This window comes from Loxodonta africana, chromosome 4 (assembly GCF_030014295.1).
Source record: "Loxodonta africana isolate mLoxAfr1 chromosome 4, mLoxAfr1.hap2, whole genome shotgun sequence".
NCBI classification, from domain to species: domain Eukaryota; kingdom Metazoa; phylum Chordata; class Mammalia; order Proboscidea; family Elephantidae; genus Loxodonta; species Loxodonta africana.
In genome coordinates this window covers 175,153,252-175,168,140 of record NC_087345.1, presented here as the reverse complement: position 1 = coordinate 175,168,140, position 14,889 = coordinate 175,153,252, and the positions used below count along the sequence as shown (strand labels likewise).

At 41.0% G+C, this 14,889-nt stretch overlaps 1 protein-coding gene across 2 annotated transcripts in view; it reads right to left on the bottom strand.

The window, feature by feature from the left end:
- DYNC2I1 (dynein 2 intermediate chain 1) overlaps positions 1-14,889 on the bottom strand; it is a 189,366-nt gene that overhangs the window by 74,123 nt on the left and 100,354 nt on the right. For both annotated transcript variants that reach the window (XM_003410524.4, XM_064285057.1), the window contains exons 16-17: positions 7,346-7,518; positions 1,864-2,026 (exon numbers count right to left, since the gene is read on the bottom strand). In XM_003410524.4, the coding sequence (XP_003410572.2) occupies positions 1,864-2,026; positions 7,346-7,518 (336 nt within the window). The remainder of the gene's footprint in view (positions 1-1,863; positions 2,027-7,345; positions 7,519-14,889) is intronic.

Genomic DNA, 14,889 nt, shown 5'->3' with positions numbered 1-14,889 from the left:
TAAGATCAATATGGAACACAAATAAATGGTACAAGACCACCAGTTTCAGTATTACTAGGAAACAGAGAAGATCACAAACTTCAAAACACCTGTAAAAAGAGAAATAAACACCAACTTTGAACAATACTACCATCATTACTTCAAGTCTGTAGTATGGAGGCCAGGGAAGGGAAGGCTAAGACACTCCATGAAAAAGAGGAAAGTATAGCAAAGACTTAAAAGAAATTCAGACCAAACCACCCTCAGAAAGAGAAGTCCAACTCCCAGGGCAAGATCACTAAACACAGATCTGAGCTTGGTAGATCACTCACCACTATAGGGAAGGGATTGGAAAAATGAAGTGGAACCAGAAGTGTTAGCATTAGAGAATCATGGCTTAGGGGGAAGATATACTGAGGTGCAACCGTGGTTTGAAAGCTACTAATTGTCACACATCATGGAGTATAAAGATGTAATCAAAGACTACAGAAAAAAGGTACATTTTAGCTGTGATCCTAATCAGATTAGGAAAGAAGGGGCAAAAACTGCAAATAAATATTTTTAATAGCTATTGGGAAGCATAACAACTAAAAGTAGTTACTGCAAATGGATAGAAGGACATTACCAGCTGTGACTATCAGTAAGTCAAATGTGGAGAAAAACCTTTCACTTGGCAGCAGTGGGAACAAGTCTGCCCTCCACACAACAGGGGGGATACTTGGCAATGTCTGGAAACATTTTTGGTAGTCACAATTCAGTGGAGGGTCCTACTGGCATTCACAATTCAGTGGAGGGTGCTGCCGGGTAAAGGCCAGGTATTCTCCTAAACATCTCACAATGCAAAGGGTAGATCCCACAACAAAGAATTATCCATGTCAAAGTGTCAATAGTACCGCTGTTGAAAAGCCCTGCCTTACAGAAATGCCTTTAGAGTAAAAAGTATATACTTCTTTGCATCATTATACCCTCTACCCCAACTCCTTTATATAAAAATTTGAAAGAAATATGAAGAAAGCCTGGCAGAGGACTGACATCATGATATGTGGGGAAGGGCGGGGCTACTGAGGGGGATGAAGAATGGTACGTGAGAAAAACACAGATCAGGGGAAAAGGTCCGTCTGAGTAAAACCCCTAGCCTGTGCCCACTCTGGTCAGCATGACTGCAGCCACTACAGAAAGGCACAGTCAACACAGGACAACAGAACTGCAGAAGGTTATGAGTGTGGCTTTGGAGTCACAGACCCCTTATGAGTGCAGGCTCTGCCTATTAGTAGTTGATGTGACCTTGGACAAATTTATTCTTTATGAGCCTCATATGAGAAGAATAGTAATAGCAGTGGTGATATAGGGCTATTATGAAAACTAAATGAGATAATGCATACAAAAAAAATTTTTTTTAATACATACAAAGTACTTACAAAAGGCCCTAAAACACAGGCAATGCTTACTAAATAGTTGCCGTTGTTGCTACGTCAAATAAGTATGACATAAGCTATTCACTGAAAGCAAATTAAGGATCCTGAAAGCTCAAGTTGTTCTGATTCCTTTCACACCCCCAAGAAGTCACTAATTTACTTACTGCTTCAAGCTTTACTTGAGCTAACTACAGCTATCCAACTCAAAACTAAGAATTATAGAAGTTTTTCTAGAATCCATAAATTTAGTAAAAAAGAAAATTCAAATCACTGTTTGTCACTGGATAAGTGTTAACTTGATGGATGGATTTTTGTTTGCTATTTATCAAATGACTTTTTGGCATTAGACATAGATCACATTTCTATTCACTGGGATAAAATGACCGAATAAATGCTAATAAATGTAAAACATTCCTAAAATCTGTCATGGCTTTTCTAGAAGAAGAGCCAGCAGACAGATGGCACTTACCCGTAGAAAACGTCGATGTCCTGAACGTCCAAAAACAATTATTCAGCTTAACATAATGATGTATCCTAGAGTCTTCTCTTAAATCCCACACAACTACGGAGCCATGTACTGTTCCAGCAAACAGTAAAAATGCTTTAAAAGGGCTAAAGCAGCAACATGTGACCTGAAAAACATACACACCCATACACAGAAAGCTGATAAGTAAAAAATATTAGAACTGTGTCCACAGAAGTTTACTGAGTTTGGTATTTGATCCTCTTACATTTTGCACTTGTTGTTAGGTTCCGTCGAGTCGGTTCCGACTCATAGAGACCCTGTGCACAACAGAACGAAACATTGCCTGGTCCTGTGCCATCCTCACAATTGTTGCTATATTTGTGCCCATTGTTGCAACAATTACACTTGCAGTCCTATAAAAAAAAAGAAGCCCTGTTGTGCAATGGTTAAGCCCTTGACCGCTAACCGAAAGGCTGGAAGCTCAAACTCACCCCACAGCTCCGCAGGAGAAAGATCTGACAATCTGCTCTCATAAAGTTAAAACAAACAAACCCATTGTCGTCTATTCGAATTCCAACTCATAGCAACGCTATAGGACACAGTAAAACAAAAAAACAAACCCAGTGCCGTCGAGTCGATTCCGACTCATAGCGACCCTATAGGACAGAATAGAACTGCCCCATAGAGTTTCCAAGGAGTGCCTGGCAGATTTGAACTGCTAACCCTTTGGTTCACAACCGTAGCACTTAACCACTATGCCACCGGGGTTTCCATAGGACACAGGAGACCTGCCCAATAGGGTTTCCAAGGCTGTAAACTTTACAGAAACAGACTACCTTTCAGTTAGCAGCCGGTATTTAATCACTGTGCCACCAGGGCTCCCCGTAAAGATTACAACCTAGGAAACCCTGTGGGGCAGCTCTCCTCTGTCACATGGGTTGCTATATGTCAAAAATAGACTGAAAGGCACCTAACAATAACAACAATCTTATAAAGACTTCACCCTGGGAAGCTGTGTGATACAGTAAGTAGAACATGGACTTTTGCACCAGAAAAGCCTGGCTTCAAATCCTACTCTGTCACTTACTAGGTGTGCTTGAGTTGGGGAAGGTGTGGTTCCTTGAGTGTCAGTTTCCTCAAGTGGAAAGCAGGGATAATAAACCTACTTTGTAAGATTGTTACAATCACAAATATAAGGTGCACAGTACAAAGCTTGGTACATAAAATGTGCTCTAGAATTCCTTGCATTTATCTGATTCTAGCCTTTGCCATTTTATTTACAGTCTGTTGTTATTGTTTGGTGCCATCAAGTCGGCTCCAACTCATACTGACCCTACAGGACAGAGCAGAACTGCCCCATAGGGTTTTCCAAGGCTATAATCTTTATGGGAGCAGATTACCAGGTATTTTCTCCAGTGGAGCAACTAGTAGGTTCAAACCACCAATCTTCAGTTATTGCCCGAGTGCTTAACCACTGTGCAACCAGGGTTCATTTACAGTACAGCATCCTGAACTGCAAAAAAGGTATTATTTGTCAAGTCCCAAAAACTGACAATTGTAAAACTTACTCTTTTCCACAGCTTTGGTGGAGACCAATCGTTTTGATGGAAGTCAAGGAGTATATTAACAGGAAAATACAAATACGTATTTTTCTAATCAGCAAGGAAAGGAAAGCTCTCCCCTGTATCTGTGTGGTTATCACACCATGGTACTGTCCACCAGAAGCTGGAAAATACATGTGACTAAGGATTCCGAGTATGTGACAAAAGAATTCTCGTTATTTTAAACTATTTTAAGAAAGTTCAAGTATATTTTAAAAAACCTCTAAAATATCCAAGACCCAAACTGAGCAAGACAAACAATACATGACTAGAAATCCCAAGCTATGCTCAAGTTGGAAAATGTTTTTATTAAGCCTACTAACTATATTCGTGTCTGTCAGTTTGTCGTACTGTGGGAGCTTACGTGTTGCTGTGATGCTGGAAGCTATGCCACTGGTATTCAGGTACCAGCAGGGTCACCCATAGAGGACAGGTTTCAGCTGAGCTTCCAGACTAAGACAGACTAGGAAGAAGGACCTGGCAGTCTACTTCTGAAAAGTATTGGCCAGTGAAAACGTTATGAATAGCAGCGGAACACTGTCTGATATAGTGCTGGAAGATGAGCCCCCCAGGTTGGAAGGCACTCAAAAGATAACTGGAGAAGAGCTTCCTCCTCAAAGTAGCGTCGACCTTAATGAAGTGAATGGAGTAAAGCTTTCAGGACCTTCATTTGCTGATGTGGCACGACTCAAAATGAGAAGAAACAGCTGCAAACATCCATTAATAATTGGAACCTGGGATGTATGAAGTATGAATCTAGGAAAATTAGAAATTGTCAAAAATTAAATGGAACACATAAACATCGATATCCTAGGCATTAGTGAACTGAAATGGACTGGTATTGGCCATTTTGAATCAGACGATCATATAGTCTACTATGCTAGGAATGACAACTTGAAGAGGAATGGTGTTGCATTCATTGTGAAAAAGAACATTTCAAGATCTATCCTGATGTACAATGCTGTCAGTGATAGGATAAGATCCATATGCCTACAAGGAAGACCAGATAATACGACTATTATTCAAATATACGCACCAACCACTAGGGCCAAAGATGAAGAAATTGAAGATTTTCATCAGCTGCTGCAGTCTGAAATTAATCGAACATGCAATCAAGATGCATTGATAATTACTGGTGATTTTAACGCGAAAGTTGGAAACAAAGAAGAAGGATCGGTAGTTGGGAAATATGGCCTTGGTGATAGAAACAATGCTGGAGATCGAATGATAGAATTTTGCAAGACCAACGACTTCTTCATTGCAAATACCTTCTTTCACCAACATAAACAGCGACTATACACATGGACCTCGCCAGATGGAACACACAGAAATCAAATTGACTGCATCTGTGGAAAGAGACGATGGAAACGCTCAATATCATCAGTCAGAACACACCATCAATTGCTCATATGCAAGTTCAAGCTGAAACTGAAGAAAATCAGAGCAAGTCCACGAGAGCCAAAATAGGACCTTGAGTATATCCCACCTGAATTTAGAGACCATCTGAAGAACAGATTTGACGCGTTGAACACTGGTGACAGAAGACTGGGTGAGTTGTGGAAAGACATCAGGGACATCATATATGAAGAAAGCAAGAGGTCACTGAAAAGACAGGAAAGAAAGAAAAGACTAAGATGGATGTCGGAGGAGACTTTGAAACTTGTTTTTGAAAGTCAAGAAGCTAAAGCAAAGGGAAGAATTGATTAAGTAAAAGAACTGAACAGAAGATTTCAAAGGGTGGCTCGAGAAGACAAAGCAAAGTATTATAATGATGTGCAAAGAGCTGGAAATGGAAAACCAGAAGGGAAGAACACACTCGGCGTTTCTCAAGCTGAAAGAACTGAAGAAAAAAATTCAAGCCTCGAGTTGCAATAGGGAAGGATTCTATGGGGAAAATATTAAATGACGCAGGAAGCATCCAAAGAAGATGGAAGGAATACAGAGAGTCATTATACCAAAAAGAATTAGTCGATGTTCAACCATTTCAAGAGGCAGCATATGATCAGGAACCAATGGCACTGAAGGAAGAGGTCCAAGCTGCTCTGAAGGCACTGGCGAAAAACAAGGCTCCAGGAATTGATGGAATATCAATTGAGATGTTTCAACAAACGGATGCAGCACTGGAGGTGCTCACTCATCTATGCCAAGAAACATGGAAGACAGCTTCCTGGCCAACTGACTGGAAGAGATCCATATTTATGCCTATTCCCAAGAAAGGTGATCCAACCGAATGTGGAAATTATAGAACAATATCATTAATATCACATGCAAGTAAAATTTTGCTGAAGATCATTCAAAACAGCTTCAGCAGTAAGTATATCAACAGGGAACTGCCAGAAATTCAGGCCGGTTTCAGAAGAGGACGTGGAACCAGGGACATCATTGCTAAAGTCAGATGGATCTTGGCTGAAAGCAGAGAATAGCTGAAGGCTGTTTACCTATGTTTTATTGACTATGCAAAGGCATTCGACTGTGTAGATCATAACAAATTATGGATAACATTGCGAAGAATGGGAATTCCAGAACACTTAATTGTGCTCATGAGGAACCTTTACATAGATCAAGAGGTGGTTGTTCGAACAGAACAAGGGAATACTGATTGGTTTAAAGTCAGGAAAGGTGTGCATCAGAGTTGTATTTTTTCACCATGCCTATTCAATCTGCATGCTGAGCAAATAAATCTAGAAGTTGGACTATATGAAGAAGAATGGGGCATCAGGATTGGAGGAAGACTCAGTAACAACCTGCGTTATGCAGATGACCCAACCTTGCTTACCGAAAATGAAGAGGACCTGAAGCACTTACTAATGAAGATCAAAGACCACAGCCTTCAGGATGGATTGCACCTCAACAAAAAGAAAACAAAAATCTTCACAACTGGACTAATGAGTAACATCATGATAAATGGAGAAAAGATTGAAGTTGTCAAGGATTTCATTTTACTTGGATCCACAATCAACACCCATGGAAGGAGCAGTCAAGAAATCAAAAGATGCATTGCATTGGGTAAATCTGCTGCAAAGAACCTCTTTAAAGTGTTAAAGACAAAGATGTCACCTTGAAGACTAAGGTGCGCCTGACCCAAGCCATGGTATTTTCAATCGCATCACATGCATGTGAAAGCTGGACAATGAATAAGGAAGACGGAAGAAGAATTGATGCCTTTGAATTGTGGTGTCGGGGAAGAAGATTGAACATACCATGGACTGCCAGAAAAAAAGAACAAATAAATCTATCTTGGAAGAAGTACAACTAGAATGCTCCTTAGAAGCAAGTATGGTGAGACTGCATCTTACATACTTTGGACATGTTGTTAGGAGGGATCAGTCTCTGGAGAAGGACATCATGCTTGGCAGAGTACAGGGTCAGCGGAAAAGAGGAAGACCCTCAACGAGGTGGACTGACACAGTGGCTGCAACAATAGGGTCAAGCATAACAATGATTGTAAGGATGGCATAGGACCAGGCAGTGTTTCGTTCTGTTGTACATAGGGTCACTACAAGTCTGAACTGACTTGACGGCACCTAACAACAACAACAATTATATTCGTTAACAAATTCTAAATAGGCCTAAGAGGTTGCTCTGTGATAATCACGGTTTCCTCAGTCAGGCACTAGATAAATTTATCTAGCTGGTATTTTGAACTAATAATTTCTAGACAAAAAAGAAATATATCCATGTGTTCTTGTCACAAGTGCAACATTAGCTGATGACAGCAGGTTGAAAGCAAAAGGGAAAATTATTTTTGAAGTCCTTTCCAATTCTGTTCCTTTCTCTGTGGCTATTCCCCTTCTCTCTTCTCTATTCCTTGCACTTATCAGTACACCCCTGATACTGTGTCCACTGGAATCTATTAAATGTGAGATTCTCCTTCTGAGTTATACCTTTGATTCACATATCAAAACCTTCTGTGGACTTGAAGGCTGCCAAATATCCCAGACACAGAGGATACATCTTTTGTCCAGTTGATTTGAGGATGTCTTTTCAGGTAAATCATGAACAGAAACCATGGTTTGCCTCTGAACTTTAGAGGCATGTAAACAGGATACTTTTCGATCTACAGATAAAATAAAGAAAAATATTTTTGTCATTTTGATGATCTACCAGAATCTATGTTAAATTAGCATTCCTAAGAATACCCAAATTAAGAAACAACCATGACGCTTTCAAAATTGTACATTTTTGAAGTATGGGTTCTGATAAATGGATACAGGATGTATCTGAAAATGCTGTAAGAGTCGGCCTTATGCCTCTGCTAAAAAGAAATCCTTTAATTTTGGTAGCAATGCCCCCAGTACAATATGCTTTCCCTTTTGTCTTGTAGATATTCACATAAAGACCAAATTGCCTGAACATGTGCTTCGGAGTCAGAATTTTAGGGCTACAGATATATTGGAAAAAATCTAATTTGATTGATTTGTTTAAATACATTGTTAAGACACTAGTTTTAGGAAATTCAGTTCTCTTTAAAATAGTCTTCAGAGTATCACACTGTATACTCTTCCATTTAAATGTTAGGTAGACAACATGGTGCCCTAGACAGATGCAACATGCCACATCTCTGCAGCAAATACCCAAAAAAGCTAAGTAAAATGGATATAAACATCAATCCTGGAACCCTAAGGATCAAATGAAGGGATAAAGAACAAGATCAAACACTGAATGGAAGAAGAAATTGAACGAACACAGAGAAGGAGGAGAGACATAGAGTGGAGGTCACCTGCCAGCTAATGCTGTACAGCTTCACCATCTTGGAACACATTTAGCAATGACCCCAGACACAGAGTATGGGAAGGCAACATCATGGAGCTCCCAACAGGAGACAGAGGGCCCAGTAACCAGAGAACATACTTTCCACCCCTCACCCTTCTGCCCGGTATGACAATCCCAGCCCTTCCTGATGGGCCATGCTGTGCCTCTCGACTAGAGAGCTACTGGTCTGTTGTCACCCTGGGTCCACCCCGCCCCCATCTACCAGCTCCTGCTGTGTTTTTTTTTTTTCTTTTTTTACTTCCTCCCTTTTCTTTCTGCCTCCCACCTAGCCCCATACACCACCCTCACTCCTTCCCGACGGGCCATGCTGTGCCACTTGGCTAGAGAGCTACCGGCCTACCCTCAACCCAGATCCACCCCATCCCCACCCACTGGCTCCTGCCATGAAATTTAAAAAATGTTTTTGACCCCTTTCTTTTCTTTCTCCTTCCCACCTATCCCCATTTGCCACCTCTACCTGTTCCTGATAGGCTATGCTGCACCACTCAGTTAGAAAGCTACTAACTAGCCTGTCATTACACCGGATCTGCCCTGTCACCTCCCACTGGCTCCAGCTGTGTCATTTTTCCCCCTTTCCTCCTTTTCTTTCTCCCTCCCACCTAGCCCCATACTCCACCTTCCTGCCAGGCCACATCATATCGCCTTGGCTGGAGAACCACAAGCCCATCACCAGCCTGGGTCTGCCCCACCCCTACCCACCGTGCCTTTTTTTTTTCCCCCTCTTTTTCCCTGTTCTTCCTTTTTTTCTTTACTCTCACCTAGCCCTGTAAGGTACCTTTACCCCCTCCTTCCAGGCCTTGCTGTATCACCATGGGTAAAGAGCTACCGGCCCACTGCCACCCTAGGTCCCCCAATCCCCCTACCTCCCAGCTCCTACCGCACCATTTTTATCCCTATCTTCCTTTTCTTTACCTCTCCCATCTAGCCCCATAGGCCACTTCTACCCCCTCCCAGCGGGCCACGCTGTACCACTGCGGGTAGAAAGCGACCAGCCTGTCACCAGCCCAGGTCCACCCTGCCCCCACTTGCCAGCTTCTACTGTACCATTCTTTTATTCCCCCACCTTTCTTCATTTTCTATTTCCCTCCCACACAGCTCCATATGCCACCTATACTCCCTCCCACTGGGCCATACCACACCACTGCAGGTAGACAGCTACCAGCCCAGGTCCACCCCACCCGTCTGCCGGCTTCCAGCACACCATATTTTATTTTTTTCTCTTTTTCTTTCCCTTTCTTCATTTTCTGTTTCCCTCCCACCTAGCCAAATATATATCTCACCACCCCCACCACCCCCACTAGCCCCCAGGTCTGCCCCACCCCACCCCACCTGCCAGCTACCTTTTTTTTCTCTGTCTTTTCTTTTCTTTGTTCCCCTACATAGCACCATAAGCCAGCCCACTTTGCTGCCAGCCCTCCGGTGCCACTGTGGCTAAATTATCCTCAGCTCAGGCCTGCTGCTACACCAGGCTCTCTCTGCCCTTCTGCTCTTTCTACCTGAACAGTGGCTGAATGGAGGAAAGATAGCCCATACCACCCCTGTCAGCATACCTGCCTCTCTGGAGAGGGGCTGTTAATGCCCTCACCTGCTAGACCAACACCAGGAGGCAGTAAATGCCCGCCAAGTCTGCTCTCAGCTGCCTTGCCAAACCACTGTACAGCAAAGCAGACTCTCCTGCCTGCTGCTGCCCTGTCCACCCAGACAAGGTAGTGAGAGCTATGATGACCACACACAAGCAAGCAGCAAAGCACACCTGGTCTTCCCATCCTGACATATCAAAACGAAACAAGGAGGACGAAACTAAAGAACACACAATCAATAAATACAGAAAATAGTAACTTAATGTCTCAGAGACAGCAGACAATATCAAAACATATGAAAAAGCAGAACAAGAAGACTCCAGCAAGAGATCAAAATAAAGAAAAAGATGACCTCCCAGCAAAAGAAAAGGCAGTAGAACTACCTGATATAGAATTCAAAAGACTAATATTTAGGGCTCTCCAACAGATTAGGAAAGAGATCAAGGAAAACACACACAAAACCAAGAAAAAAAAAAGACAAAATCATGGAAAATACAGACAAACTGAATGAAAACAGCCAAAACCAAGAATAACAAAAACAAAGTAACCGAAGAATTAAAAAATAATACAAGAACAAAACATCAAAATAAATAATTAGAAATCATATAAAAACAGCAACTAGAAATCCCAAAGATAAAAACAAAATTTCAAAGATGGACAACTGAATAGAGGTTTTCAGAGCAAATTTGAGACAATGGAAAAGAGAATCAAAGAGATTGAAGACAAATCCATGGATGCCACCTTGTCTGAGGAAAAATCAGAGAAAAGAAAGAAAATCTAAGAATTATGTGGGACACAATCAAGAGCAAAAATTTGCACGTGACTGGAGGCCCAGAGTAGGGGGAGAAAATGGAAAACACAGAGAAGATTGTTGAAGATTTGCTGACAGAAAACTTCCCTACTATCATGAAAGACGAAAAGGTGATCATCCAAAAAAACTCAAAGAATCCCATATATGACAGACCCCCAAAGAAAGTCACCAAGATATATCATAAACACAATTGCCAAAACGAAAGACAAAGAAAGAATCCTGAGAGCAGCTTGAGAAAAATGAAGTCATTTACAAAAGGGGCATAATAAGACTAAGCTCTGATTACTTGGCAGAAACTATGCAGGCAACAAGGAAATGGGATGGCATATATAAAAGCTTCAAAGAAAAAAAATGTCAACCAAGTATACTATATTCTGTGAAACTCTCCCTCAAATACGATGGTGAAATTAGGACATGTCCAGATAAACAGTAATTAAGGGAATTCGTAAAAACCAAATTAAACTTACAAGAAATATTAAAGGGAGTCCCCTCGGTTAGAAAAGCGACAACATCAGATAACAACCAGAGTCTAGGACACGGGACAGCATCAGCCAAATACCAACCTTGGTAAAGAATCCTCAATAATAAAACAAAGCTAACAGACTTAAACAGGGAAACAAAGATATCAATCTGTAAATGACAATGTCAAAATAATAAAAGAAAGAATAAATGGTGTAGGTATAGCATTTCCAAATGCAGAGGAAATCATAGCAATATCAAGTAACAAAAGACTGGTTCAAACTTAGGGAGATAAGGTTGAAATTTCAAGGTTACCACAAAGAAAACTAGAAAACCTACTAGTCAGAATAAAAAAGAAGAAAAACATATAGTCTAAGTAAACACAAAATCTATAATAACAAAAGAAAAGAAAATCCACAAAAATAAAGGAACTCAGGACAGGAGAGTAAGAACAAAGAAAACATCACCATTGCAAAAAAAGCACAACAATATGACAGCAATAAACACATAAAAAACCCTACCCATAATTACACTGAATGTAAATGTAAAGAGACAGAGTGACAGAATAGATAATAAAACATAACCCATTGTCATTTTTTTTTTTTTTTTTTATTGTCATGGATTGAATTATGTCCCCCAGAAAATGTGTGTATCAACTTGGTTAGGCCATGATTCCCAGTATTGTATTGTTGTCCTCCATTTTGTGATTGTAATTTTATGTTAAGAGGATTAGTAAGAGGATAGTAACACCACCCTTACTCAGGTCACCTCCCGGACCCAGGGTAAAGGGAATTTCCCTGGGGTGTGGCCTGCACCATCTTTTATCTCTCAAGAAATGAAACGGAAACAACCAGAGAGTTGGGGACCTCATGCTACCAACAAAGCAACACCAGGAGCAGAGCACTTCCTTTGGACACTGGGACCCTGCACCTGAGAAGCTCCTCGACCATGGGAAGATTGATGACAAGAAATCTCCCTTCAGAGCCAACAGAGAAAGCCTTCCCCTGGTGCTGATGCCCTGAATTTGGACTTGTAACCTACAAGACTGTGAGAAAATAAATTTCTCTTTGTTGAAGCCATCCACTTGTGGTATTTCTGTTATGGCAGCACTAGGTGACTAAGATACCCATCAAATGCTGTCTACAAGAGATATACTTTAGACACAAAGACATGAATATATTAAAAATCGAAGGGTAGGAAAAAATATATCAAGCAAAGAGTAACTGAAAATGGGCAGGAATGGCCATACTAATCTCACATAAAATAGACTTTAAGGCAAAAATCAACCATAAAAGATAAGGAAGGATATTACATAATGATTAGAGACAATCCACCAAAAAAATATAGCCTTAATAAATATCTATAGACCCAATGACAGGGTTCCAAAAGACATAAAACAAACTATAGCAGCACTGAAAAGAGAAATAGACAGTTCCGCAATAACGGTAGGAAACTTCAACACACCACTGTCAGTAACGCACAGGACACCTAGAAAGAAACTCACCAAAGATACATAAGATATAAGGCCAAAATCAACCAACTTGACCTTATAGATATATATAGAATATTCCACCTAACAGCAGCAAAGTATACATTCTTTTCCAGCGTACATGGAACATTCTCCAGAATAGACCATATTTTAGGCCAGAAAGCAAGCTTCAGTAAAATCCAAAACATAAATATTACAAAGCATCTTCTCTGATCACAATGCTATAAAAGCACAAATCAATAACATGAAGAAAAAAGAAAAAAAAAATACATGGAAACTGAATAACACCTTGCTTAAAAACAACTGGGCAGGAGAAGAAATCAAAGAGGGAATCAAAAATTCTTAGAATCATGGTACCCTCATTCCAGGCGTGGTCTCTAGACAGGCCCTACCAGCTGCCTTCCCAAGTGTTGGCTGGCAGCCCACGCCATCTTCCTTGGGGCTTAACATGGAGTACCCAGCCACCCCTATCCAGGACTCCCTGTGTGTCCATTTGAGGGGATGATTGGAAACAAAAATCCGTAGTCCTTGGGGGCTGCTGGGACCATCTGGGACTTGGAGCAGCTTCCTGCAGCTGCTGGGAACCAGGAGCCAAGGAATGCATGTGCTTCCCCAGCTTTCCTGGGAGCCTCTGTCCTGCCTCTGAAGTGACTGGACTCTACCAGGTCCCACCGTGGGCCCCACTGCCAGCACATTTTATCCCAGTATGAAAGGAATCCAGAAAGAGATGACTTCAGGGTTGGGCAATGTAAAACCCAGCTGGAGGCTGTCTGCCAACTGTTTTGTCGAGCCCCCTTCCCTCTTTCCTTAGCTCCCCCTGCCTGTCCCCTATCTCCAGGCCATTCTGCTCAGAGTCAGGCAAGTTCTAGCAAAGCCCTGTATGCCTGGATGCTGGATACCTCATCAGGGGCCTTCTCGAGGAGTTACGTCTTCCCCATTATTACCAGTGTGGCCAGGCCTGGATAGGCCCTACTGTTGCTGAACCTCTTCTAGAACCTCTTCTGAACCTCTTCAGGAACCATTCCCAAAGCCAACTCTTCAGACAAGGATTAGACTGTACTACAGGATAGAGAATGACACTGGTGAGGAATGAGCTTCCTAGACCAAGTAGACACATGAGACTATGTGGGCAGCTCCTGTCTGGAGGGGAGATGAGAGGGGAAGCTGGTCGAATGGACACAGAAATAGTGAGTGGAGAGGAGTGTGCTGTCTCATTAGGGGGAGATCAACTAGGAGTAAATAGCAAGGTATATATAAATTTTTGTATGACAGACTGACTTGATTTGTAAACTTGCACTTAAAGCACAATAAAAAAAATTTTTTTAAATGCAACCATAAAAAAAATTCTTAGAATCAAATGAGAATGAAAAGACATCATACCAAAACCTTTGGAACACAGCAAAGGCAGTGCACAGAGGTCAATTTACAGCAATAAAGCAACCATCAAAAAAGAATGGGCCAAAATCAAATCATTAGCCCTACGACTTGATCAAACAGAAAGAGAAATGCAAAAGAATTCCAAGGCCACCAGAAGAAATGAAATAATACAGATTAGAGCATAAATGAATAAGATAGAAAACAGAAAAATGACACAAAGAATCAATAAGACCAAAAGCTGGGTCTTTGAAAAGATCAACAAATTTGAAAAACCACTGGCCAAATTGACAAAAGGAAAACAGGAGAGGAAGCAAAGAACCAAAATAAGAAATGAGATGGGGAATATTACCACAGACCCAACTGAAATAAAAAGGATCACAACAGTAGACTATAAACTTAGAGGAAATGGATAAATTTCTAGAAACACACTACCTACCTAAACTAACAGAGATAGAAAATCTGAACGATCTATAACAAGAGAAGAAATTGAAGAAGTAAAAAAAAAAAAAAAAAACTCCCAAGGAAAAAAACCATGACATGGACGGCTTCACTGGAGAACTCTACCAAACATTTAGAGAAGAGTTCACACTAGTACTACTCAAAATGTTTCAGAGCACAGAAAAGGAAGGAATACTTCTGAATTCATTTTATGAAGCAAGCATAACCCTGACACCCAGGTCAGGCAAAGACACCACAAAAAAAGAAAATCACACACCAATATACCCCATGAATGTGGATGCAAAAATTCTCAACAAAATTCTAGCAAATATAATTCAGCATCATATTAAAAAAAAAAAAAGTAGCACACCACAACCAATTGGGATTCATACTAGCTATGCAAGAATAGTTCAACACTAGAAAATCAATCAATATAATCTACCACAAAAATAAAACGAAAGAATCACATGATCATTTCAATCGACACAAAAAGGTATGTGT